Source organism: Gymnoscopelus braueri (genome assembly GCF_963280865.1).
Source record: "Gymnoscopelus braueri genome assembly, chromosome: 16".
Classification (NCBI taxonomy): Eukaryota; Metazoa; Chordata; class Actinopteri; order Myctophiformes; family Myctophidae; genus Gymnoscopelus; species Gymnoscopelus braueri.
Genome location: NC_137616.1, coordinates 20,955,327 through 20,982,341, shown reverse-complemented (window position 1 = coordinate 20,982,341; position 27,015 = coordinate 20,955,327). Strand labels below are relative to the sequence as shown.

General features: G+C 41.4%; 2 protein-coding genes across 3 annotated transcripts; one reads left to right on the top strand and one right to left on the bottom strand.

The window, feature by feature from the left end:
- Positions 1-1,810: 1,810 nt before the first annotated feature.
- Positions 1,811-11,197, bottom strand: lca5 (lebercilin LCA5). 2 transcript variants are annotated; one of them, XM_080452638.1, is made up of 9 exons: positions 10,843-11,197; positions 9,206-9,636; positions 8,203-8,447; positions 7,360-7,665; positions 6,169-6,306; positions 5,940-6,036; positions 5,667-5,797; positions 5,260-5,446; positions 1,811-4,968 (listed from the first exon to the last, which is right to left on the bottom strand). In XM_080452638.1, the coding sequence occupies exons 2-9, from the start codon at positions 9,609-9,611 to the stop codon at positions 4,088-4,090; spliced, it is 2,391 nt and encodes a 796-aa protein (XP_080308764.1). In that variant the 5' UTR covers positions 9,612-9,636; positions 10,843-11,197; the 3' UTR covers positions 1,811-4,087. The 2 variants fall into 2 exon arrangements, with proteins under 2 accessions (XP_080308764.1, XP_080308765.1); XM_080452639.1 differs by having other exon boundaries at positions 5,946-6,036.
- Positions 11,198-12,031: 834 nt separating this feature from the next.
- sh3bgrl2 (SH3 domain binding glutamate-rich protein like 2) lies at positions 12,032-23,407 on the top strand. The gene is made up of 4 exons (XM_080453078.1): positions 12,032-12,276; positions 17,203-17,385; positions 19,819-19,899; positions 21,487-23,407. The coding sequence occupies exons 1-4, from the start codon at positions 12,232-12,234 to the stop codon at positions 21,499-21,501; spliced, it is 324 nt and encodes a 107-aa protein (XP_080309204.1). The 5' UTR covers positions 12,032-12,231; the 3' UTR covers positions 21,502-23,407.
- The last annotated feature ends 3,608 nt before the right edge of the window (positions 23,408-27,015 follow it).

Below are 27,015 nucleotides of genomic sequence, written 5' to 3'. Positions count from 1 at the left end.
CAGATCTACAGGCTCACAACGTGTCCCATCATGACGCATTGTGAGCTTGTAGATCTGCTATTTTCAAACATTTTAGAGTACTTTTACTGTTGGTACTTTAAGTATATTTTGATGCCAATACTTTTGTACTTTTACTCAAGTAACATTTTGAACACAGGCCTTTTACTTAATAACAGACCAAACAGAATATTTTTATATTGTGGTATTGCTACTTTTACATTTACTTAACCCTCGTAGGGTCCTCGGGTCCTTTTGACCCGGTTTAACATTTTCAACATGAATTAAAAGTATGTAAACATTTTTTGTTCTCTATGAAACTTCTTCTATTTGCCTTATTTACTGTACTAAACATGTGATATGAAAATGAAAATTTTAACACAGGGCCTTCGGGTCAAAGTGACCCGAAGGCCCTGGGTGTGACTAAAACACGAAGACCCTACGAGGGTTAAGAAATATCTGAGTACTTCTACCACTGATCCCTAGCTATACCAGACTCCCTGCTAATGATATTTCTGCACGGACCCTTCGCTAAACCCCACCCCAAAAGCGATTGTCCAATGCCAGCTTAGCAACCGTTGTTAGCCTGGCATAGGTCTGGCAAGCTTTCGTCACCTGCCATAGCTGTCAATGTTATTTCGCCCGCACACACACAATCATTTGCAACATAATAGCAAGAATAGGAATACCACGATAACGCAATGGTGACTATGAACCACGTACCCAAACCCGTTGGAGGCTGCTTTTCCCAATTAAGCTGAAATCTGCACTTAAACGGCAAGGCTGAATATGGCTGTGTTGTTGAACACATACACAGCTGTCAGAAAGACACGACTCACTCGCCCAGGTGGTGTCAATAATAGGCTACTAATCACCGTAATCGTAACAAAATTCAGAATCACAGCGCTGCCTGTTTCGGATTCCGCACGTTAAAGTATATTCATTCATTTGTTCGTCTATTTAGTTCTGCTACTGAAGTCTTACCCTGCGGTACATGAAAACTCCTGTTACAGTCATGGATCAACTTCAACCTGGTGTTTGCACTTTCTCCATTTACGGTCCGTACATATATATAAACGTTCAGATTTCAAATATAAATTGCTTACCCTATGGCCACGGATGTTAAAATGATGCACGGGACTCTCAAAAGTACCCGTATATTCTGTATTGTTCAATAAAAAGCATTTTAATCCGATCGTTGGCCATTTTCTCATAGAGTTATAACGTATCAGAGTGCAATACACCTACCAACCGATAGGGTCGCTTAGTTGAAAGCATATGGAGAAAATGGCCACCGATCAGATTAAAATGCTTCTTATTGAACAATACGGATGATACCTGTACTTTTGAGAGCCCGTACATAAATGTAACATCCGTGGCCATGGGATAAGCACTTTATGTTTGAAATATGAACGTTTCTGTAGATGTACGGGCTATAAATGGAGAAAGTGCAAACACCAGGTTGAAATTCATCCATGACGGTCGAGACAGACGACCGTCGTGTATCCATGGCTATTACTCCCTCTAACATTTCCCGTGTTTTTAGTTTATTGAAATAATGTCATGCACATTTGTCCAGTGCATAGCCTACTGCAGGCCTTGTTGACTAGATTTAGAAGAGATTTTGAAGCTATTGCTGCTGAAATGATCGATTATTTTTTAAGGGGAAAAGCCGTCATTTAACATGCAAGTCAATGGGTGAGAAGCAGAGATTGCCAGGCGCTGCCAGGCCTGGGTGTGACTAACTTCGCACCACCAGTCACAGAGTGGAGTGGGTGGGGCTTAGCGAAGGGTCCACGCCACGGTCTGAAAATCAGGCAACGGTTTCACTTTATTATTTTAATTCATCAAAACGCAACAAATGACGTTTTACAAACAACGATGCTAGTTGTACAAAAAGTAAAAACAAAATAAAAAAAGTAAGACGTAAATATTCACAACTTAATCAGATAAAAAAAAAGAAAAAAGTTTCCATTGGCCTCACATTCTATGCAGGTAGCCTATAGGGTATGTTTAATTATTCCAGAAACAAAATAACATATAAAAGGTGGATAGCAGAACACCCATTTTGTCCATACAAATCACCCAGGTAGCCAATCAAATATAAATAACTGACTCATCCATTTCAACAACTGGTTTACAGTTTGTTTTTGATTGTCTGAAATCAGGAGCAGGCTACCGATATCAACATTACACTATCAACACTAAAACAATTATCTTCCACTTTCCTGTAGGTTACACACAAATATGATTGTACAAGATTGAACTCCTGTTCTTTAATATTTCCACATTTGGCAGAGCATAATCTTGTTTCCATATGTATAAATATTAAGAATAGCTAAAGAGGCATTTTATTTATTAGGTGTCGTAAGAGATATATGCCGGGAGAAAACAAGCCCTTCCCGTCCTTTAAGTCTAAAACAACAGAACGTGTTCTCAACATAATATTGTCCTATAAACATACATTTAAATACCACTCACTATACATTCTTATTAGATGACATACTCCAAGTCTCCACCATGAAGATTACTGCATCCATGACTCTCCAACTCCTAATTCCACACAGAAACGTCTAACATTGATAATTAAATATATTTTGATAGCTATACTGTAGGTGCAAGAAACATTAAACCGAATCACAGGTTTGAAAGGTAATGCACTCCCAGAAAATGTTGGGCAGCAACATATTACTAAGTAATGTATTACTGTAATACTTTCCCCAGTAATAAGTAGTTTAAGGGACTATAATTGTCAATTGTAATTATATTACAGTTATTCATCAAGTACCTCTCCATTAGAGTTACCAGAACACACTTTGGTGTGTGTGTGTGTGTGTGTGTGTGTGTGTGTGTGTGTGTGTGTGTGTGTGTGTGTGTGTGTGTGTGTGTGTGTGTGTGTGTGTGTGTGTGTGTGTGTGTGTGTGTGTGTGTGTGTGTGTGTTTGGTTTCAAAGAAAGAAATGTGTGCAATTTGGCTCATTGGTGACTCCTCCCATGAGGAGGTGGAACTATTGTTCCAATAAAGTGCTAAACAGGTTTTCTTGTACATAACTTTTTCAGAAGGAGTGGGGTGGGTAGCAAAAGTTATATATTACTATAATGAGTAACATAACTATTTACTTTTTATATAACAATGAAAGTAATATTATTACTTTTAAAAATAGTAATAAGTAAATAAGTCACTTTTTACACTTCCTGAGTAGGGTTGGCCAAATGGAGACATTTTATTAACCGGTTACCGTTAGGCCTTACAGATTAATTAATCGATAACCGTTAAGAAAAAAATAATGTAAAAAAGGGCCAAAATAAATTTTATTTCAAAGGGCCAAGTCTACACAGTTTGTTTTGTGTCTCCAGCAGAGTTTCTAGTGTCTCTATCTCTCTCTGGAAGAGGTTGCACATGAACTCTGCAGCCGCACTGAGGCGCTCCAACACAAACAATACAAAGACGAGGAAGAAGAAGAATAAAGTGGAAGTTACGTGTGGTTACAGGTGTAGACTTGGCCAAAAAACAATTCAAAATCATTTTTGGCCCTAAAAAGAAAAGTCGTTAGTATCAATCGGTGGCCGATTTCTTAACGGTTAACGGTTAGTTGGCCATCCCTATTCCTGAGTAACTTGGCCAACACTGCTCCCAGAGACAACAACTCAATGTATTTCATACCCATAAACTGATCTGAAGATATTAAAACAAAATACATTACTCTTATAAGCCATATTACTTTGTCTTTCACATATAATGATGTAAACATGAATGTACGCTCTTTTACCTGAGTACATAGATATGGCAACCATATATATTTTATCATTCAGAACTTTCTTCATATAGATTATATCAGTTTACACCATATGGATTTCAGATACATGACTTGTTCAACTTGTAGTAATGTTGAAATGATTGTCAATTTGTTCAACTTGTAGTAATGTTGAAATGATTTTGTCATTACAGTGAATATAAATGAAACATCCAGTGGTGCTGTATTAAGCTTAGCTTCATCAGAAGCAATGACAGCCTCCACCTACAATCACAGCGAATCACAATATCACCTCCAGACAGCACGAGTTGTGCTTAAACGTCCAATCAGAGCAAATCACAAAGTGAGCTCCTCGATGTCGTCATCGAACGAGGCGATAGCGCGGACCATGGGCTTGCTCTCGGCTACATGCAGGGTGCCCAGCATGGGTGCTGGGGGGGTGGCGGGGGCAGGTGACAATGAGTTGAAGTTTAACAGTCCCTCCCTTCTTGCGCGTATCCCATTGGTGCTGGGAGGGCTACTGAGAACCTCCATCTTATTGGAGGTGGTGTTGTCGGTGACGGGCGTGGCCAGGGCTCCGAACAGCTGCTGCATCAGGTTTGACTTCTTGTCCTTCCCCTCCCCTCTGTCCCTGTCTTTCTCCATCCCTCGGACACCGCTGACCCCTATTGCCTCTAAGGTGGAGTCCCTGTCCTCTCTGGGAGGAGGTGGAGGTGGAGGGAAGCCGGAGGAGCTTCGAGCGGCCGGGCGTCCGAAGGACGGGGCGTAGCTTCCAAATGCCATGTCCTCATTGGAGGTTTGAGCCCGTGTGCCTCTCCTCCCAACCCCGAATGTTCCCGCTCCACCGTCTATGGCCACGCTCCTCCTACCCCCTTCCCGGCTCCCGGCGCCCGCGCGCAAACTCGACTCCTCTGGCTCCGTGAAGCTGAAGATGGCAGGGTTCTGGTTCCTTGATTCGGTAAAACGAGGTGGGGACCGGACTGCGGTACTGCCGACACCGGACTGGGAAAGGCTGGACTCGGTCTCGGTGAACACGGGGTCCTGCAGAAGCTGGTTCTGACCGTCTATCTCATGCATCCTGGCCAGGAGCTGCTCTTTCTTATACCGTTCCTCCTCTGCCACACGCTGAGTGGACGGAGGCTCGCGGCTGTGCCTCCTGTTCTCTTCGTCCTTCCGGTTCAAAGTGTTTCCACCCTCCTCCTTCTCTTTCTGCCGGCCTGTGGAAATAGTGTTGTGTTTAATTCATGTTTAATGTTTTAATAAGAAATCTCCACAACATATCAGTCAAAGAAACATCTGTATCAACCAAAGAAACCTCTAAATCAACCAAAGAAACTTTGGGCTTAAACAGAGCCACACCTGAACTGATGATATCTACTCTTTACATTTTCAAGGAATAAAGTCATTAAAGTTGACCATCTGCTGTACTGACACTATGAGAAAGTTTGTCCTAGTCAGTCAGTGCATGACGCACCTGAGCAAAGAATATGGTGCCTGTACAAGCTTACCGTCTCTTATTGTCCTGGCTTTCGCCTCCAAGGCGTTCAGTTCCCTGTCTAGTGTCCGTTTCTTGTCTTTCTCCCACTCTCTCTCCTTGCCATTTTCCCGTTCCACACCTTTCCTCCTCTGCTGTTCCCGCTCTAGAGCTTTCTTTTCCTCCGTTTCACTCTTTTTTCTGTCCACCTCGTCGAGCTCCTGTAGAGGAAAGTAGTCGAGAGGGGGCAAAAAAACGTATTTCAGTGATAGAGTGAGATTAATCAGACTAATCAATGTAGTTAATTATAAAATAATTCGTATTTTAATAATGGATAGAAGGGGCCAAGTACAGATCCCTGGGAGGAGTCAATGAATATTTTTTTTAACAGTAGGCTGAAATGTGGGCACTGGGCAGTGAAGATGGAGCCTAGAAGTTTACCTTGAGCGATAGGTAGCCATTGGGCGCCTGTTCGTTGTTGCCATCAGGCGTGATGGGTGGAGGGGTGGGGAAGTCCAGACTGGACATCCCGTCTTCTGTCTGCACTGCCTTGCTGCTGTTCCTACTGGAGACTATAGTATGCGGGACAAACATCTGTGTTCATTTCCCACAACTCCCTTCAAAACCATCCCAGGAAATGATGCAGCATCTGTGACAATATAAACAGCTTACGCTCAAACAACTCATAACCAACAACTATGCACCACAACAAACCTGTACTTTTTATGTCGCTGTCATTATCTTTTCTAGATGTGGGCTTCACCATGCGGTTGGCATAGATGTTTCTGGCATCCAGCTCTCTCTCTTTCTCCTGATAGGGACGTAAATTACATTATTATAATGGAGAATTAGCCAGTCCACACCTAGGAATCTGTGTGTGCACAAAGATGTATGCAAGTGAGTATTTGTGTGCACATATTTCTATGCATGTGTGTGTGTATACCTTGAGTTTGCTGCCCAGTCGTGTAAGATCTTCCTGCAGAGCCATGATCGCATCCTGAGCGTTGACATACTTCCTTTTCTCTGCAGAAAGCTGCCTCTGGTAACTACTGCTGCTGAGCTCCATGCTGCGTTCCAGCTCCTACAAACACACATGCACGCACACACCAATCTGTGATGTCAGTCATCTACAGTGATGAGCTGTGGATTTTTTAACTAGGGGGGCTATATTTTCTGATGTCACGTGCACACGCACGTGCACGCATGTGCACATAGCCAATCAGCTCAGTGCTAGTTGAAATACTGTATTCAACATGTGATTTTTAATGTAATTATATCTTATTTAGTTGCATTGTTAATTTGTTGTTTTTATTTTTGTTTCAATTAATTAATTATTTTATTTTCCTTTTAGTTTTATATAAAAGCCCTTTACACAGACTCACCCACACATAAGTACTTAAAATAATCAGACAACTTGTCTTTGTCTTGTCTCAGAGAACTGGGTCCTCTTCTAAGCGATCTCCTTCACACTCTGCAGTGCAGAGACTGTTGTCTCTCATTGTGAGAGGAATGTACACATTCAATTCAAGTCCATGGCTTTTCTCGAGTAGCCTAATGTTATGCAAAGCAGCCAGGTAGACGCTATTGAGAACGGCTCGCCGCTGACGGTGCGAACCTTGAGAGGCTATTGTTTAAACTTTAAGGTGTTAAAGACCGCAGCTGACGGTGCGTGCTCGCGCGTGCATGTGGAGCTCCCAGCCCCCCAGCCCCCATATAGCGCTCCGATTACTCCGATCCAACCGCCACTGATTCCAAATATCAACTAAAAAATACAAGAAACGTGGCGCTAATTAATCAGTCCAGCGTTTTGAGAGATTAGCCCCGGACACAGACAGACCCACAGACCCATTTCTGTATGGCACACCTTGCCTCCTACAGAGCCACGGCATAAAAAAGATAGTCTACTAAACAGCATAGCCTCCCTGTCCAATCTTTAGCTATCGATAGTAAGCTACTAAAGCCCCGCCAATCACAATGCGGTTTTATAGGCTGGCTACTTGTGTGCATGTTGTATCAACTGAGAGATTGCACATGCATAGATTTTCAACTATGACTCAACTTTCACGCTCTTCGTGCATACTGTACATTACATACAAACAAACCCTATTATAGGCCACGCTGTAGAGGGCATCACCTTTATCTTGCGTTCTCCCTCCAGGGTTCGTGTCTTCTGTTCCTCCAGCTGGCGGCTCAGCTCCTCCCTGGGTCCGAGCTCCCGCTGCTCGGCCAGCTTCTTCAGCCGGGCGCCGGCCGCCTGGCTCCTCTGCAGCCGCTCATCGCTGGACTTGAGCTGTCGCTCCACCACCCTCTCACGCTCCTGTGCCCGCCGCAGCCGCTCACGCAGCGCGTGCGTCTCGTTGTTGTGGCGAGACAGCAGCTGGGTGATCTGGCTCTCAGTGTCATCATAGTGGTGCAGGGCCTTCTCCTGACGTACCTGGAGCTGAAGGAGTGTTGGAAGAGAGAAGGATGTTTTAAAATGATAATTATTACACTTTTACAGAGGGAGAAATAAAGACAGAATAATTAGATCTTCCAAGTCCCTTAAAAAGTGTTTTTACAGCATTTCTTAGGATAAACTTTCTTATTATTTGCATGTGTTTATGTCCATCCTCAAAATAACTAATTATATACTCAGCAGCTCACAATTTTGCTTCATCTTACATGAGGCTGAATTGTTTATCAAGAGTTTATCATTTACCAAGCACTTACGAACTGAACTTACGCCCCCCATTAATGATAAACTATACATACTATTCCTGACAGTAAAAAGAGACAGGAAACTGAGGGCAGAGAGGGGCATGACATGGAACACAGGTCTTCAAGCCAGAATCGAACCAAGGATGCTGCAGCTATATGAAGGATGCACATGGTGCCCTCATGCAGGGAGAGGTCTTTAACAGCGATTCAACCAAAGCTCATAAATACACAGCAAAATTCTGAGGATTAATAGAACTCTGAAAGTGCAAAGTTGAGATACCTGTCTCAGGATGCGGTTTTCCTTCTGTAGCTCGTCGGTGCGCAGCTGCAGCTCAGCGAGGGAGTTTCGCAGCTCGTTGATTTTCAGCAGACGAGCCGACAGCAAGCGCTTGGTGACCAAGTCCAGGTCTTTCGAGGGCGCTGTGGAGTCTTTGCTCTGAGAGCGCACCCCCAATCGATGCTGCTGGGAGTGGGTCCCACCGCCAGGACGCTGCAAGCGAGGCGCACCCCGACGTGCCACAGCCGCTGTGAGACAGGAGAACAGAGTGCATAAATAATTAACATAATATTTTTTATTTTGGGGGTGGTTAATAGACAACATTAACTGATGGCATCCACATACAAGTGCATCTGAATGGATGGACCTGGGGATAGACAAGATTATGCACAATAACTGATAATGTAGACCCCAAAAAGGTGAGATTGATCAATACATTTTTCGACCTCTTTTCTAAACCATCCTAATGGGAATAATGAAAATCCTGCGTTTCATGACTCAAAACAGAAAGCATTAAATTGCTTGTCATGTGCACTTCATATTCATCAGTACCAAAGATCCTTAATATACCAAGATAGCCTGTCGCACCACTAGTATAGCCTACGAAAACTGGTACACAAATGGTCTCCTAAGACCTAAGTGAGCATGGTTGTCTCTCCCCACCCCACCCCCTCATTTCCCCACCCCATTCACTTCTCCTTTGGAATTAAGAGACTCACTACCTACTTCCACCTAAAGGGGTGGGGGCCCATGTTACACAGATACAGGAAATGAATCGAAGTTCGCAAGTCTTCCTTTTCCATTGTCTTTGTCAGTAGTGTAAGATGTGGGTTGTCACATTCTTCCCAGATGCCACAATACTGGAAATGAGTGCTATGCTGCCATCTACTGGAAAGTCAACTCAATTTCAAAAACAAGTGTTTGACTTTGGCCACAATAGTACAATTCATGAATTGATTGCTATTGATTGATTGTGTGTGTCTGCGTTCCCCGGTGCTTTACCCACCTTTCTTGTAGCAGGGGCTGTTGGTTATCTTCTTGGCCTGCCCCCCTTTGGGTGGAGATGGGGATGGTGTCCTGGACCGAGAGTATGGTGAAAGTGAGCGCTCAGAAAGAGACTCATTCTCATAGTTATCCGAATAAAATGACCTGCTGCTTCTCCGTCTTTCTTCATCTGAAATCCTATCCCGGTCTGGGTCTTGATCGGGATCCCAGATCCGGGTTTTGGACCTGTCTAAAGCAGAGCTCTCCTTTTCATCAGCATCCCGGTTCTTGTCCCGATGGCTACTGCTACGTTTTGTACTTTGGAATGATGACGCTTGAGAATTTTTCCCTGCGGTCCGCAGGGAATGCCGACTTTGTTCAGCTTCCCGGTTGTCTTCGTAGGTGTGGGCGGTGTTTTCTGATTCCATTACTTTTTGGCTTGTTCTGGAAACACTTTATGGATGGAAAAAGAGGCGGTCGCAAATAAACATATTTAATTAATAATCAAACAACAGATACTATTTTGCATTGATTACAATAACAAGGGCATGTTACCCACTAAGTACAACTGGGCATTAAATATCCTAGCGGCGACTTCAGTGGTTGTACTGTATGCACACTTTTCATCATCTGTTATGGACAAAGAAGAGTAAAGTTATTTAAAAATGCTGCCAAAACTGTAATAAGAAGCTGGGCCAACTGGCTTGCTTGCTATTATAGTGTGCGTCTTGGTCACTAAGCGACTGAACATGAGAAGCGGAACTTTCCATGAGGGTCAATGATGTATTATAGCACTGATCCTCTCTGCTGCTGCCACTGATTGCACACACATGATTTGTGCTCTAATGACTTATTGAGAGGCCAGATCATTTGTTGCTAAGCACACAGGGCATGCACAGATTAGACTTGACATTACATTCAAGGCTAAGTGCTTGATGTTGTACCTGAGTTACTGTACTTAGCACTGCCTAATTGTCTTCTTTGCACTGTATTTGCTTGACTGTTGTTGTTGTTGTTGTTGTTGTTGTTGTTGATGACGACTGACTAGACTTCATGCCATTTATTCCACTTTGTTTAGGTTTTGGCCTGGATAAGAACGTCTATAATGCCTAAATAATCATGTCATCGTTATTCTCCTATTCTCGATCATCACGCAAAATCTTAACCCATCTTGGATTATTATATTTAAATGTGTAGTTTAAAAAAATGCAATGGTGAAAACAAAACAAAAAAATACACTGTAGTATGGGCAGCTGTTGTATTGCTGGTGACTTCAGTCACTAGCAACACAACAAGCTGCTCATAAAATTCCTGTTTTTGTTTTTGTTGCGTTTCCATCTGTCACCGACGTTCAGTGACAGATGGGATTAAACACAACAGGCCGTCTTCTGGCAACATTGCTGGGTGTCAATAAATCATGTAAACCCGTCCCCATCACACTCTATGTCATAATTAGTAGAAGATAACATCTCCAAAGTTAAAGTGAATTGAATACAGCTGGTTGAAAGTAACTGCATTCAAATAACATCTCTTTGACAGGAACTAACGTGTTATTAGCTAATATAACGTAAGCTGCTGCCTAGCATGAAACACTAAAAACTAGCTGCTATCATCAACAGGTGGAAATGTGTTGTAGCTACAGTATCATCAGCAACCAACCTTTTCCGTCTTCAGCTTCACTCTTCGACCCCCTGGCAGTCCTCTTTGTTCCGTATAAACGTGTTACATTAGTAAATAAGCATGTTGGCTGGACTAGCCGTTGTTAAAAAAAGCCTCTACAACAACAAAGCTAGCAGCATAGCCAGCTAAATGACCAAACTAGCAGTTACTTTTAACGTTATCCACACACATGACTGGCCCTCCCCTTACTTGATTCAGCGATTGGATCGTGATTAATGTTTTTAGAATATGTGGTATTTTACGATCCTATAATTAAAAGAGTAGCAAAGGCGGAGTGTGAGCCCACGCCTAGTCCTTCACTGTCCGTCCTCGGCCCTATGGCTCTATGGCTGTAACCGACGCTGCTCACGCTGCTCCATGGCAACCGCTAGCTGCGTTCCGTTGCACTTCTGGGCTGGCACCACCAGGGGGAGACAGGATAGTTGTAAGTTGGGCTATTTGTCCAAAATGTAGAAAAATGAAATACTTGAAAAATGGTATTTAAGTAATGGAAAGTATACATGATGTGAACATGCACGGTACATCATTATCAGACTAAATGTTATCCTTCAACTTCTTTTTTATGCCCCAAAATGACTGGATATACAGGTTTTGTAGCCATTTGTAGCAATTGTAGAAATATTAGACCTTAATTGTCGAATGTTCAAGCATGTTCTAATCATGCATATACTTTACTTTACTTAAAACATTTTCCAAATATATATATTTTTTAACATTTTGGGAAAAATAGCCAATTTACACCGAGGTGCCCACTCTTCCTTGGTGCCCACCTATCCTGTTACCCACCACGGAGGCGCTGTTACAATAACTGTTCGATAAAGCTCAAATAATTTGAGGAAAACAACATTATTATTATTATTATTTATTATTATTATTATTTTGTTAAATAAATAAATAAAATACAAATACCAAATCATTTGAACATGCACACAAAGCGATATGAAATTCATGATATATAGCAACTGTTACTGTTTATAATTATATTACACAATGAAAGAAACAAAATCGATTAAAAAATATATATATACAAATGTACGGAGGTAGGTAGGTTAAAGAACTACATTTCCCGTCATCCCTCGGATCAAGGTTACTAGTGCTGATAATGACGACGGGAGACCAGCTGGAGGAGTGAAGCTCAGTACTGTAGTTGAATCAGACAGCAGAAACGCACTGAGCTCCGTGTTATTGTCATGATTCATGCCACAGTAGTATAAATATTAGAGACGCACACGCACCTCCATCTGAATGACAGTCTCCGTGGAAGTGAAAGGGAAACGCATATCGTGTTTATTGGAGCTGATGTTTCCTTAGAACGAATCAGTAAAAAAAAAGAGACTGCTTGTTGCGTGGCGTTGATTTAGGATTAAAATGGTCATCAAGGTTTACATCGCCTCTTCCACTGGCTCTGTGGCGGTGAGTATAGCGTTAGATCATATGGGCGTTGTGATTTAATCTGAGTGATATATATGCTTATGTAAAACAAGGACATCTGTAAAATCTTGTTTATACAGGGAAGGAACAGACAGAGGAGTGTTTATGTATAAGTGCGCGCTAGATGCGCGCAGAGATAAACTAATCACTGTGCCATAACAGACCGTGGTGGAAGAAAGTACTCACATTTTCTTACTCAGTAAAGTATCAATACTGCAATGTAGAAATACTCTGTTACACAGTAAAAGTCCGTTACAGTAAAAGTAGTAGTAAGTATTGTCATCAAAATATACTTACCAAAAGTAAAAGTACTCACTCATTATGCAGAATGTCCCATTTCAAGTTTTCAAATGTACAAACATCCTTAGAAAATAGCAGATCTACAAGCTCACAATGTGTTGCATCATGAGCTTGTAGATAGGCTATTTTCAAATGGCCGAAATATATATATATATAGGGCTGAAGTGGTTAATGTGTATTTTGTAATGATAATCAAAAATCTACAAAATAACTAGTAACTAACGTTTTCAAATGATTATAGGGAGTAAAAGTACAATATTTGCCTCTGAGATGTAGGGGAGTAGAAGTAAAAGTACTGAAATTTGGAAATACTCCAGTAAAGAAAAATACCTCAAAATTGTACAGTATTTAAGTACAGTACTTGAGTAAATGTACTCATTTACTTTACACCACTTTACACCACTGCTAACCACTGTGCACCTCGTTCAATGTATGTAGGCTACTACTAGACACTTTACATATTTTATTTGAAATATAGCCATATTAGTTGAATAATATTTGTTGGGGAAATGTTTGTGTCAAAACTGCTGGAGATAGTGAGTGAAAGTGCAACAACTTATTGCACAAGAGGCCAGTCTTCATGAAGCACCTACCATAGAGTTATGAGATAGACCTACAGATTAGTTTAAATTGAATTATTCCATGCATTTATCAATTACAAACCAATAATATGTAATATGAGGTTTTACACCTAGTCGAGATGTCAGGCATTGCTCTTCTGCAGGGTTTTTAGTTACTGCTTTGTTTTAAGTTTATCACTTTTTTTTACAGTCAGTGCAAAGTGCATGTTTCATGTGCAAACAAGTAAATATTCGCTGTTTTGTTCTTAACCAGTAGCCTTTGTATATTGCCTAGAGGGGTATATACTATGCTATAACTGTACTATACTAAAAGATCTATGTACTGAATCAGCAGTTTGGTTGTTTCCTTATGCGTCAACACATGCACACAATCTGACATGCACGCAAACGCATCACATTACTAAAGTGTTCTCTCTATTTTCAATCAAAGGTGTTCAGTATTTCTGGTTGGACATTCTCCAGGCTCTTATCTTTAGCCCATATGGGGGTTGATGTTATAGAGTGGAAGCAGATTGAATTCTTAAAGTCTTAGGTAATAGCACAAATGAGTAATATATTTTTTTATCGTGCTCACTTGTTTTTATCGTGCTTTTATCGTGCTCACTTGTCTCTGGAGTGGGGCAACACAATCTTTTATTGTTTACAAAGGAGTTATTTTTAATCCTATGACACACACATACACCTCACACACTCATGTACACTTGAATAGGGAGGCTGTTCGGGAAAACGGGTCAGCTCTGTGTTAGTGATGGTGAGCTCATGTGAAATGCAATTTTCAGCTCTGTTGAATTGAATTAGCGGTGAAACTGCATTAAAGAGGAAATATGGGAGGTGACAGGCATTCCTCATTTGATTTAAAACCTGCAAACTGGATGTGTGTGTTTTTGTCTTGGGTCTGGCTAACTTAGGAAGAGAGAACAGCAAAGTGAAAGAGGCAGAGAGAGAGAGAGAGAGAGAGAGGGAGAGAGGCGCGCATGAGAGAGAGAACAACTAATCATAAGAAATGCGGCGCCACAGTTCCCAGATTAATGAGAGCAGATTAGTGAGGCAGAAATCATCGGTCCACAATAAATGAAGTGCAATGTCATCCCCTCCACTACTCGCCACAAAATCCACAGTTTCAATGTTTATCTCCGTACAGTCACAAACCTCTCTCTTTCACTATCATGCTGTACGCACGCACGCACGCACGCACGCACGCACGCACGCACGCACGCACGCACGCACGCACGATGCTTAATCCATGCATCAGAGTAGTACCAAAACAATGCTTGTATCACTGTGTAGTCAAACAGTGTATTTTTTACACATAATGTATGTATTCACGCTAATCTGAATACATCCTTCTCTTGACATAAAATCACTCACACTCACCAGGGGCACCTCTTTCATTTACACAGACACTCAAGCAACTGTTGGTATGTTTTAACTTCTCACCTGAACAAAATATCTTTATCCATATAAAAATGTCTATATGTCCTTGCAGATTGTTATTTACAGTTTCTGTCGGTCAAGGGTCCAATTACTGCTGTTTCATGGCCATATACTGATAGTGAGACGCTATTTCAAAAGACAATAGATGTCTGGCATGCTGTTATTGTATTGTTTGGGTGTTTGAGTGTCTACTCTAAACTAAGCATTATTCAGAGCAATCCTCTGACAGTCTTTTGTGTTTAAGGCAGAACAATAGCCTCATTGTAGGCAGCACCATCCTTAAAACAAAACACGCTCATACCCACACACAGACAACAGCCATACAGTACATCCTCATCTGGGTTTTCTTCTCTGCAGACTATGTAATTCTTGCAGGGGAGGCTTTTTGATGGGACATCATCATTTTAGTTAAATGTAGTGAATGGTAAAGCAGAGGAATTGGTAGAACTTGTGTCTCCATAAATGGAATGTGTTCATAATCACTGTAAAAGCTGCCATATAGATAGGATTATTGAATGCACACGTGTGGAATACACAAATGATTATAGGATAGGATATTTCTCACAATGCTTGTGACGTGTGAGATGATTTTGTTCCTGAGAAGAAAGGGGATGATCCACCAACCCACCCTGCTCTCTCAACATGATCACTGGCTTCAGTAGAGCACAGGAAGTTTTGTGTGTGTGTGGGGGGGGGGGTAGAGCACAGGAAGTTTCTCTCGTGTGTGTGTGTCTTTTAATAACCCATGAGAAGCGTGGGAGTTTTCTATCTCTTCTGACATCACCATATGAGGATGTCTGTTTTCTCAAACTCACAAATCCAAACAGTTTCCCTGCACACATGGTTTATGTGTACAGTTGTCATACCATCTTGATTGAAGAACACCGTTGGGCCTGACTGTAACTTTAAGGACCAAATAAAATCTGGTTATTTCAACTCAAGCCAAAAATCAAGAGTCCCTTTGAAGTTCTTGCTCTAGTTTAGTATTTAAGTCCCAGGCCAGCACTTTTTAAGTGAGATATTAATGCCTATGTGCAAATTGTCGTTGCTGTCGGGCAGAAACCAACTCTTAATTTTTTTCCATAAATCAGTGCTATTGAACAGCCTTTACGTCTGTGTGTTGGTTAAAAAAATATTGAACCAATGAAAAGTATTAAAAAGCGCTTCTGACAAAACCAGCTAACTCCATTGGATCCTCAAACCCTCTGCTAAACCAGCGAACTCCACCAAAGGGGGGTGGAGTTTGCTGGTTTTGCTAACTCCAGGCTCCACACCTTTTTGACCTCCAACCTCATTGTGAGCTTCGAGGCCCATTCAGCTGTTCTTATCAATGATGAACAAAACCTCCTAACTCCACTTTTTGTTTGTTTTTTAATTTCCTGATTTTTTTACATTTTGGAGTTTGCTGGTTTCTGCCTGACAGCAGAGATGTACAATACAGGGCAAAATATAAATCAAACAAATAAAATGAATATACAAAGTGCTACAAGAATAGACAGATTATATCATGTTTACTCTGTCAACTGGTCCAATGCAGTACAGATAAAAACATGACAAGAAATATGACGGCATTGAAAAGCAGCTTGGATGTGCCACTCCTGTAATCTAGTCATGTTGATCTAAAACTAGATTAAAGAAATGGAAATGACTGGCTTCAAAACCCAAGGTAATGCCCACATTACAGTCTAGACAGAGACAATAGAATCAATATTGTGCACTGTGTGCGCGTGATGTGCCTTTGCACAGCATGTGCATTGTGAACCCATGTAGCTGTGTGAGCTTACCGTCTGTCATTACAGGAATGTATTAAACATGTGACCCCATGGCAAAGACAGACCAATATACAGTAGGGCTGGTAACTTTCCTCAGAAATGATTTATTTGACAGGGACAATACAAAAAACAATGTATCAAGTGCTTGGATCCAATAATACATTGTTTTTTGTATTGTTCCTGTCAAATAAACATGAATATACATATTTCCCCCATATTTGAGGAATATTCGAAATTCGAATATACATGAATATGCATATTTCCCCCATATTTGAGGAATATTCGAATTCAAATATTAATTTACCAGCCCTAATATACAGTTGGATGTCACGTACAGTCTACAGATAAGCACACTGCATGGGAAAGCATACACGGGAAAATCTGCAGTGTTAATTTAGCCACGTCACTCAGGATTGCACAGGGAATAGGGAACTAAAGCATTTTGTTAATGATATCATAAAGCAGTGGTTCTCAACGTGGGGTCCGGGGACCCCCAGAAGTCCTTTCTGGGGTTTCAGGTGGTCCCCAGCAAAATTAGTTAATATACAGTAGCATCAAAATCAGTTTAACCACTTTAACCCTATATACTTAAGCTATTTGAAAATAGCCGGTCTACAAGCTCACTTGTGAAAAACATATAGATGGGAGTCCGCGGCCAAATACTAATTGAGATTAAAAAGTTTGAGAACCTGACTGCCATAAAGTATATATTCTCAGGCCTGTTTTGATAATGTATTAATTCATTAACTCCATTACCTTCCTTTGACCACCTTCTCTCCTCCACCCTCCTCAACCTCCATTTATCCTCCACACCCCGTTAGGTGAAGAAGCATCAGCAGGATGTTGTGGGCTTCCTGGAGTCCAATCGTATTTGCTTCCAGGAAGTAGACATCACAGTGGAAGAGCAGCGGCTGTGGATGAACCGGAACATCCCCCAGGACAAGCAACCGGAGAAGGGCAACCCAGTGCCACCACAGATCTTCAACGAGGACCTCTACTGTGGGGTATGAACTGAGTCTTACTTACCACTTAAACCCTCTATTCTTAGTAAATCAGACAGCTGTACTTGGACCGCTTTTTCCGTCTACACCAAATCTCTTTGCCAAAAATAGCGGATCTACAAGCTCACAATGTGTCGCAATGTGATCTGCTATTTTTTGAAAGTTTTCAAGTGGTTAACCATTTCCAACCTGGAGTCTCTATTTTGGGCATGTCATTATAGCAGAGTTATTATCGTTTTGAAATATTTGTTAGTTTTTGTTTTTATTTCGTTTTTTTTGTTTGGTGTTTGATTTCACTTTAGATTCAGTTAGATTATATATAGATATAGATTTAGTGCAAACTAAAACCAAGATTATTCGATGCGCCAGTATTTCTAAGATTGAAGTTTGTTACATGAGTTCATGGGAGAAGTACAAGTAGTTCTCTGCTAAATGCCGGGATCAGACCATAGTTCTACACATAGATAAGAGGGGAGCTTGTGTCACAGAGCCAAGCTCTACTCATAATAATAAATAGCAGGCCAGCATACAGTGGCGTCTTGGTTCTATAATATTCAGATTGTTAGTACAAGGCCAAGGATGAATAACACGCTTAAGTAAAAATCTTTCACAAGACCGCTCCTTATAGACCCCTTAACAGACGACGTCATACTTATAAGAACCAGTATGCGTGCAACCAGTATGCGCGCAATTAAACCCATTATATCAGGTCTCGCTAGGACGCGCCTCACTAGCCAACACACAAGAGGGGGTTGGGGTGTGCTGAAACCAGCGCACCCCGAAACAACAGGTTGGGAATTGATTGCGTGAAACAATCACCTGTGCGTCCAGTCTCAATGTTAGTAAACAAATAATTGGTCTATAATAATAATAATAATAATAATAATAAACTTTATTTGTATAGCACCTTTCATGACATGAAATGCAGCTCAAAGTGCTTTACAGAGCAAGGATACAATTACAGTTAGAACCAATTTAACAATAAAGCAAACAAAAATAAAATAAAATAAAATAAAAGCAGTAAAATGCAGTAAAATGCAGTGGCCCTCGCCACTACACAACTACAACACAAATGGATATAACTTAAATGTAGTGACCACTGTCCTCTACAACACAGCTAAAGAAATATCCACACTTCACACAATTGCCAATATTACATGTGTACCTTGTGTACCTTAGTAATATATCTTCACACAATTGTCAATATTACACCTTAGTAATATATTTTCACTTAGTAATATTACACCTTAGTAATATATTTTCACCATGTTTACCACGTGTGGACTAGCCCAGGGGATCTGCTAACTTATCACATCCAAACCACACACCGTACACCCCTGAGAATGATATCGGGGTTATACAAGATATATAGAATAAACATAGACAAAAGGATCTGCCCTGGAGGGTCCACAACGTGTCGACGTGCTAAAAATAAAATAAAATAAAATAAAAGCAGTAAAATGCAGTAAAATGCAGTGGCCCTCGCCACAACACAACTACAACACACACAATTGCCAATATTACATGTGTACCTTGTGTACCTTAGTAATATATCTTCACACAATTGTCAATATTACACCTTAGTAATATATTTTCACTTAGTAATATTACACCTTAGTAATATATTTTCACCATGTTTACCACGTGTGGACTAGCCCAGGGGATCTGCTAACTTAACACATCCAAACCACACACCGTACACCCCTGAGAATGATATCGGGGTTATACAAGATATATAGAATAAACATAGACAAAAGGATCTGCCCTGGAGGGTCCACCACGTGTCGACGTGCCCCAGAGGATAATTCACAATATACAGCCTAGTACACCTGAATATAAAGACAGTATGGCCTTGGCTAACGGTGAATATATATATAATTTTTTTATCCACACTTTATTGAAACCCTGCGGTGTTGAATGTTATTTGGGGACAGTTTTGAACTTTTATGAGCATTTTGTATATTTTAATCTTAAAGATGCATTGTGGGCCAATGTATTTACCGTTGTTTGTTTTTCGTTATATTTTATTATTCATGGCCAATGCCAAGCAAAATATTGGGCATAAACAATTAGCTGCATAGGGGTAGCACAAGATTGTGCAAATTAATATTAACGTGGATCAGTGAGCACTTTGTGCGAGGTAAAACCATTTTATGCCCTCTGCTGAGCACGTTACTGTGTAATCCTGTCATAATCCAGTCACTGGATGGGACAGATTATCTGCTCTGGTTCGCTCTCAGTCTTCCCTGCCAATGTAGTAATACAGCAGAAGCTACTCGCTGATGACGCCAGAATGAGCCGACCATTGGATGTCAGAGGAGCGATGGAAGGGCTTGTACCTCAGGGCACATTTAGTTGATGTTTATAACCCATTTTGCAGACTTGTATATCGGTTATGTAACCTGTGTATTTATATGTTGCGGTGTTTCCCTTCAGGACTATGAGGATTTCTTTCAATCAAAGGAGGACAACAATGTGTTAGCATTCCTGAGGCTCAGTCCCCAGCCCTCAGTGAAAGTAAGCAAAAGTATATACTTTCTCTCTCTCTCACACAAACGTGCGTGCGTGCGTGCGTGCGTGCGTGCGTGCGTGCGTGCGTGCGTGCGTGCGTGCGTGCGTGCGTACTACTGGCTGGCTCACTTGTGTAAATCAAGAAGCCAGTCAATTTTGCTGTCTGTCTTATCTCCCTCTTAAGCCACCCACTGTCCTCCTCCATCTCTCTAGGGTGCTGGATCAGCAGCGTGCGTGCGTGCGTGCGCGCGAGCGTGCGTACGTGCGTGCGTGCGTGCGTGCGTGCGTGCGTGCGTGCGTGCGTGCGTCTCTGTCTCTGTCTCTGTCTCTGTGTGTGTGTGTTTTATGGGGTTTTCATACACATCAGCTTGTATTGCAGAAAAAGGATTGGTTTATTTAAGAGCTTCAACATCAGCTTCAACCTGTATTTGAGACTGATGTGTGTGAATCAGAATCAGTTTTATTTGTCACAGCACAGGTTTACATCACAGGTGTGCCTCATCTCCTCACCTTTAGTCTATATATGGGGTTCCCAAACTTTCCCATGCTAAGGACCCTCAAATAGCATATAGCCTCTCACTGCGGCCCTCCTACTGCTCCTACTACCGATTTGAGATATTTATGAAACGGTTTTGACAATAATGACTTGCTGAATGCCAGGTTGAATGTGGTTCAGCTAGCACAATAATCTCTTGAATTGAATTTGAATTACACTCATTTATTTGTATTTATTCTCCTTTCCAATTGGGCCCACTTTGAAAACCTGTGGTCCAACTTTCTTTCATACCGTATAGCCAAGAACTGTTTATTAGGTTTCCAACAAAACCTCTGAGCCAATATCTTGATCTTGACCAGTATTTCTTGATAAGCCAATGGACAAAGGTAATGTCAGTGCTCAGTGCTCTGGGCTAAAATGATGGATGGTGCCGCAAACAGAGCAGACTGAATGTGTGCTCAGTAGGACAGGGTGTTGTGTACCTACAGCCCTGATGGTGGCAAAATGGTTTCCATGGAGAGGTTTCTAAGCTACATTTGTTTTTTTATTAACATTGTAAAGGAATGCATGTTACATTTTCCATTCACAATCAGCTCCTGCCCAAGAATCGTTAAAACTTGTCCTTTGAGTACATACTGTAGGCCTACGGTTTATTTTTTATTATTTTATATATTTTGTTATTGTTGAGCCATATCTGCTTTTTAAAGAAACCTGAATTATAATGACCACAACATTATTATGTCTCAGAATCTCGTTTCCATGGTAAATGAATGGTCATTAGATTTTCTTTACATGCAGACTTATTTTATTGAGGTATTGTTTAGCTCACTGAACCTTTCTTTGGAACCCTATGTGGAAATGCTTCAGAATCCTGTGTGTGTGTGTGTGTGTGTGTGTGTGTGTGTGTGTGTGTGTGTGTGTGTGTGTGTGTGTGTGTGTGTGTGTGTGTGTGTGTGTGTGTGTGTGTGTGTGTGTGTGTGTGTGTGTGTGTGTGTGTGTGTGTGTGTGTGTGTGTGTGTGTGTGTGTGTGTGTGTGTGTGTGTGTGTGTGTGTGTGTGAACATGAGTAATATTCTCCATGTTTTTTCTTTTCTTCAGGATTCTGAGTCATAGCCAACCTGCCAGTGTGTCACCAGCAGTCCCTGAGACGAGGACAAAGGCTGCATCACTTTCTGGGTTGTATCACCTCCTCTCCTCAGATGATCCAGCTGGGATACCAATGTGTTGCCAAACATCAGATCATCCCTGAACAATCATTCCCTTAATTTGACCACTTAAGCACTATTTCAAAGATAGCATAAGTGCAGATCTACTCACAACACGTTGTTGTTTTTGATGTTGATGTGTGAATTATTTCTAAAACTTGCCCAAAATAGGGACGCCAGGTTGAAAGTGGATAAGTACATGTTGAAACATTCCACGGTTCCACTAACCAAATTGTGGAAAAGGGGTTCACTTTGCAGCAGTGAACTATGACAAACCTTTGTGTTATCTCTTCTGTGTTCACACTGTGCTGATGCAGATGCTGTTTCATGGCATGCATTTTTTGTAAGTAGAACAAACCTTATATCCTGTTGCAGCTTTAAGCAGAGTTATTAGGTTTTTAGTTATTAGCCACACTGTGCATTTTAACCACTTGAACCCTAGCATCTCTATTTTGCGAGGAACATTTGCCAAAAATATCAGATCTACAGTACAAGTCTGTCGTGTTGCGAGCTTGTAGATCTACTATTTTTGCTGAATGTTCACCCCCAGAATATGGATGCTAGGGTTCATGTGGCTGTGAGTTAGGCTCGCACTCTTCACAAGCTAGCCTGGGGCTGTCGAATATTGTAGCAAGACCCATACACAGACAGGTCATGCACGTGCGTGCGCGTGTCAATCAGCAGCTGTTAATGAAGACTGTGATAAGTGAGTGGAACTGAGAGGTTGCACTTAATGCAACTTGAGACAACGGGGCCTCGCCTCGTTTGTGTGTGTGTGTGTCTGTGTGCATCAATGCACATGGTGCCTGCATGGCTGCATGCATCCACATGCTGTAAGGAAAATAAGTGGCTCAGTTGTACCACTGGTGTGGATGTGAGGAAGCATTCGCCTTATATTTCACCATGCATTGAAAATCAGTGAGTCTCAGCAGATAACCAAAATGCAGATAATGGGCAAACGATATGGACTGAATTATCTCTACCAGCAGTCATCTTATATTTGTGGTCTATTGACGTAAAATCAAACACGTATAGCTATTGCCTGTCGAATCGATCGAAGACCAAAAAATACTGCCACGGTCAAAGCAGGGTTACAATTGCAGCCATAGACACTGACATCTATTATTAAAAAAATATTATGAATCACTGCCGGACCATTCCAAGAGAATAGAATATACAGTATAGATGTCCTCTTGGGTTGTGGAAATAGCTTTGTGAATGGTAATCAACATGCACAAGTGTGGGCGAGAATGTGTGTTTAGGTCACATTGTTCCATTGCAGTTGCATGGAATAGGACAGTGTACATTTTGTACATTCTCAGAGTTATAGTGGTCCTTGAAATTAAAACTTTGGAGAACCTCTGTATAGATGTATATAAGCTAATATGAAATGTCAGCATGTGTAACACTGAATTTAGCACAACCCTGAGGAAACGGATTTAAAATTGTAGCGTTACGTTCTGTTTCATCAGTGTTTAAATCCATACTCCCTTTTTTCCACTCTGCCTCTTCATCCTCTGGTCGTCATTCTCACAATAGAAGAAGACAGTTCTATTGAAAGAATAATGAATAATTGCTTTACTTTTGTGATGAAAGCACACTAACTATTTACGAATGTACTGTAGTGCCATCTTGTGACTGAATATGGAATTGTTATTTAAGTCCAGCAGGGAAGAACAACACATTCCAAACTGGTGAAATGTATCACTGAAAAAAACAGAAGCAACATTCCCCTTTTACTTATCTCTGCCACATGTTTTTTTTCCTACACTGTATAACTTTTTTGAAATGTGTTTAAAATAAAGTAAACAAGTCTAACGTGTATATTCATGAGCGTCTAACCATTGATTGAGCTATATATAAATGATGATCCCATGCTGATAAATGTTATGTATTACATTTCCTCTTAACACAAGACAGGCTTCTCTGAGTTGGGCTTAGTAGTGGCAGCCATTTTGTAGTGCCACAGATAGAAAACCCATACATTTTTCCCGTAGAGATTTAAGAAAATCTTTGTATAAGTTATTATGCCTGGAAACAAGCCATTACAGGCTCCTGGTGAATAATGACCATAAAACATTTGTTTCTGTCAAAAAATATTTGAAAACCATACATTTTTTTTGACACAGACTCAAATGTTTTATGGTCACGAGTCACCAGGAGCTGGATGGCTTGGTTCCAGCCTTAAAATAATTAATATAAATATTTGTGTGAATCTCTATGGGAAAAATGGGCTTTCTATCTGTGGAACCACAAAATGGCCGCCGCTGCAATGCCCTAGGGCCAGGCCCTATGGCAACAGGGCAGAGAGGCAGCAGTGCGGTAGCAGGAAACCAACTGGCCAACAATGTTAACAAAACAGACCAGACTGGTCGGGGGTCCCCAGCAAAATGTGTTAATAGGCAAAATAGACCTAATAGCGTCACAATCATTTTAACCACTTTAACCATGTTTTATATTTTGGCTATTCAATAGGCGATATACAAGCTCATAGTGCGTCACTTTGTGCCGCGCTAAAAGCTATCATTCTTATAGATAATTTTTTTTATATCTTAAAAAATCTATTAAAATCTTTGAATATATTTAAGCGAACATTTTTAACTCAAATATTTGCTTCTGGAGGTCCCTGGCACAATTTTATTTTTAGATGGGGGTCCACGGCCAAATAGCCACATATCAATTTGGGGGTCCTTGACATGAAAAGACATGAAATGTCATAGAGGACTGGCGTCATAGACTGGCCACATGAAGTCTGAGATGCACCTGGATGCCACTTAGACTTGTTTTCCAATGTAGTTTGAAGTTTATTCATTGACAGTGTTGAAAGTAACAGGACTTGAACACACCCTGAACATCTTCAACGGATGAATGCACTGAAACTAAGACCCAGTGAGGCAACAGAGACTGCCTACCTGCCTTTTCCTAGAACTACGTGTGATCAGGGTCAGTGGTTCTCAAACATTTTCATGTCCAAGACCCCCAAATTGATGTGTATTTAATTTAAGAGGAGATTTGTGTTAAAACATTTCAAAATCATTCCACATTAAAAAAAAATCTAGATTTTTCTAAAATATCTACAAGCTCACAACATGTCACATCGTGACGTGTTGTGAGCTTGTAGATCTGTTATTTTTTGAATATGCCAAATATAAAATAGGGTTAAAGTCGTTAAACTGAATTTGATGCTATATTAACAAATGTTGTTGGGGACCCCCTGGAACCCCCTCAAGGATCCCAAGGACCCCCCAGACCCCACTTTGAGAACCACTGATCTGGGTCTCACTCCAACCAAATGAGGCTGTACTTTCTTAGGAGTTGCATAATTTGGAACAACAGTGATCTACTGTATGTCTCTATTTATTTATTATTATTATTTTTATTATTATATATTTAAACAAACAACATAACAACATGGGTAAAATAAATAGGGCCTAGCAATCAAGTGAGATCACCACTAGATGTCACTATAGTAACATTATTTGAACCGATGACGTAATTTCTCTCAAAGATAAAAGCCCAATAAGTCCCTCTAGCTGTCGCCGGGTGCAGTGGCGTGCGCCTGTAATCCAAGTTACTGGGAGGCTGAGGCTGGCGGATCGTTTGAGCTCAGGAGTTCTGAGCTGCAGTGGACTATGTCGATCGGGTGTCCGCACTAAGTTCGGTATCGATATGGTACTCCTGGGGGAGCTCGGGACCACCAGGTCGCCTAAGGAGGGGTGAACCGGCCCAGGCCGGAGACGGAGCAGGTCAAAGCCCCCGTGCCGCTCAGTAGTGGGTTCGCGCCTGTGAATAGACACTGTAGTGCAGCCTGAGTAATACAGCGAGACCCAGTCTTTTTAGGCTTTCTTTTCAACAGTGCTTCCGTTTTATCTCTCTGCATTTGAATTAATTGCACCTGCTAGCTTCATTATTATCAGGCTAAACAGAAGCTCAGTAGCTCCCAGTACACTGGCTCATTTGTGCAACACTGTACACGAATGGCATGGCACGCACTATAGACATGATTAAAAGAAATATAGGTCTATCGTGACTGCCTCTTATGTTCCTTGGGGTGATAACGATAATGATTTTAAGAATGCATGCAAACAGTTGTTGTTTTGACCAACTTAAAGACAGGACAACTTTTAAATACTGGAAATTCAAATAATATGGAAAAACACTACATAATTTGGCTTTCTAAACAATACCCTCCTGACTCCTGTAAACAAATGCAAGATAGGAGCCATTTTGTTGTTGGCATATTATTTGTAGTAGTATTATTATTGGACACCTAGTGGCGAGCATTAGATGGAAAGAGTGAATATTGGGGGCACAGGTGCAATGATTACGGCACAGGTAGCGGGGAGCTTAAGGGCCCGTACACACTGCAGGAGATTGGGTCCGAGATTGCTGTCGCCGACATTTTTTGGCGCTCGCCGACAAAACCTCCCGATCTGACGCAGATCGGCCTTTGATCTGCGAGATAATGCTCGCTCTGTGTGAAAGGTTCCGCGAGACGATGTGGCCGCGATTATCCGCTCTGCGACGGCTTTCCGACCGTTTTCAGATAACTACCATGTTAAGGCAGGTACACATTGCAGGACCTTAAAGTGCTCGGGGGGTTATCTGATCGTTAAGCATTACACACTGCAGGAGTTTATTTCTTGAAATCGGCTGTCATAATATCGTTGTGGTCTTCACAACAGGATTGATCCCCGACAAGGGCTGACACACTGTAGGATAGTTCACTAGGATGCTATCTCCAGAGTCAGACCCAATACATACATTTGAGTTTATTCCAATTCATTTTAATCGACGTATCCCGTGATATGCCTCTCTCCCTCTCCCCCCTCTCTCGCTCTTTCTCTCTCTCTCTCTCTCTCTCTCTCCCTCTCTCTCTCTCTCCCTCTCTCGCAGTCAAGTGCGCAGAAGCCGTCAGTGACAGCGTTGCCATGTCCGCTTATTATAAGCGACTTTGGGCTTGTTTTTCTGTAGAGTTGCTTGTAAATATTGGTTGTTGCGGGGTGCATTTTTTGGGCTTATTTGTGTAGTTGCTTATTTGGCCTTGTTTCCTAATGTTGTTTAAACCAGTGGTTTAAACAACACATAATATGTATTTGTCCGCAGACCCCCCTTCTGTAAATATGTTGTGCCATCACTGACCCCCATACAAGATTTGTGTGGATTTGGAAAATATTCCACAATTTTCTCAAGATTTTTATTTGAAAATAGCTGCGACGCGTTGTGAGCTTGTAGATCGGCTATTTTCAAATATCCAATGTATTTGTAAATAGGTTTAAAGTGCTCAAGTGGCCTTTTCTTGGGCTTGTTTTCATAGACCTGGTTGCTTATTTCTCTCGCAACATCTGGCAACGCTGTTCATAACAGCGTGCACATGCTGCACACTCACACACACACACACACACAGAGCTCGCTCTTGCTC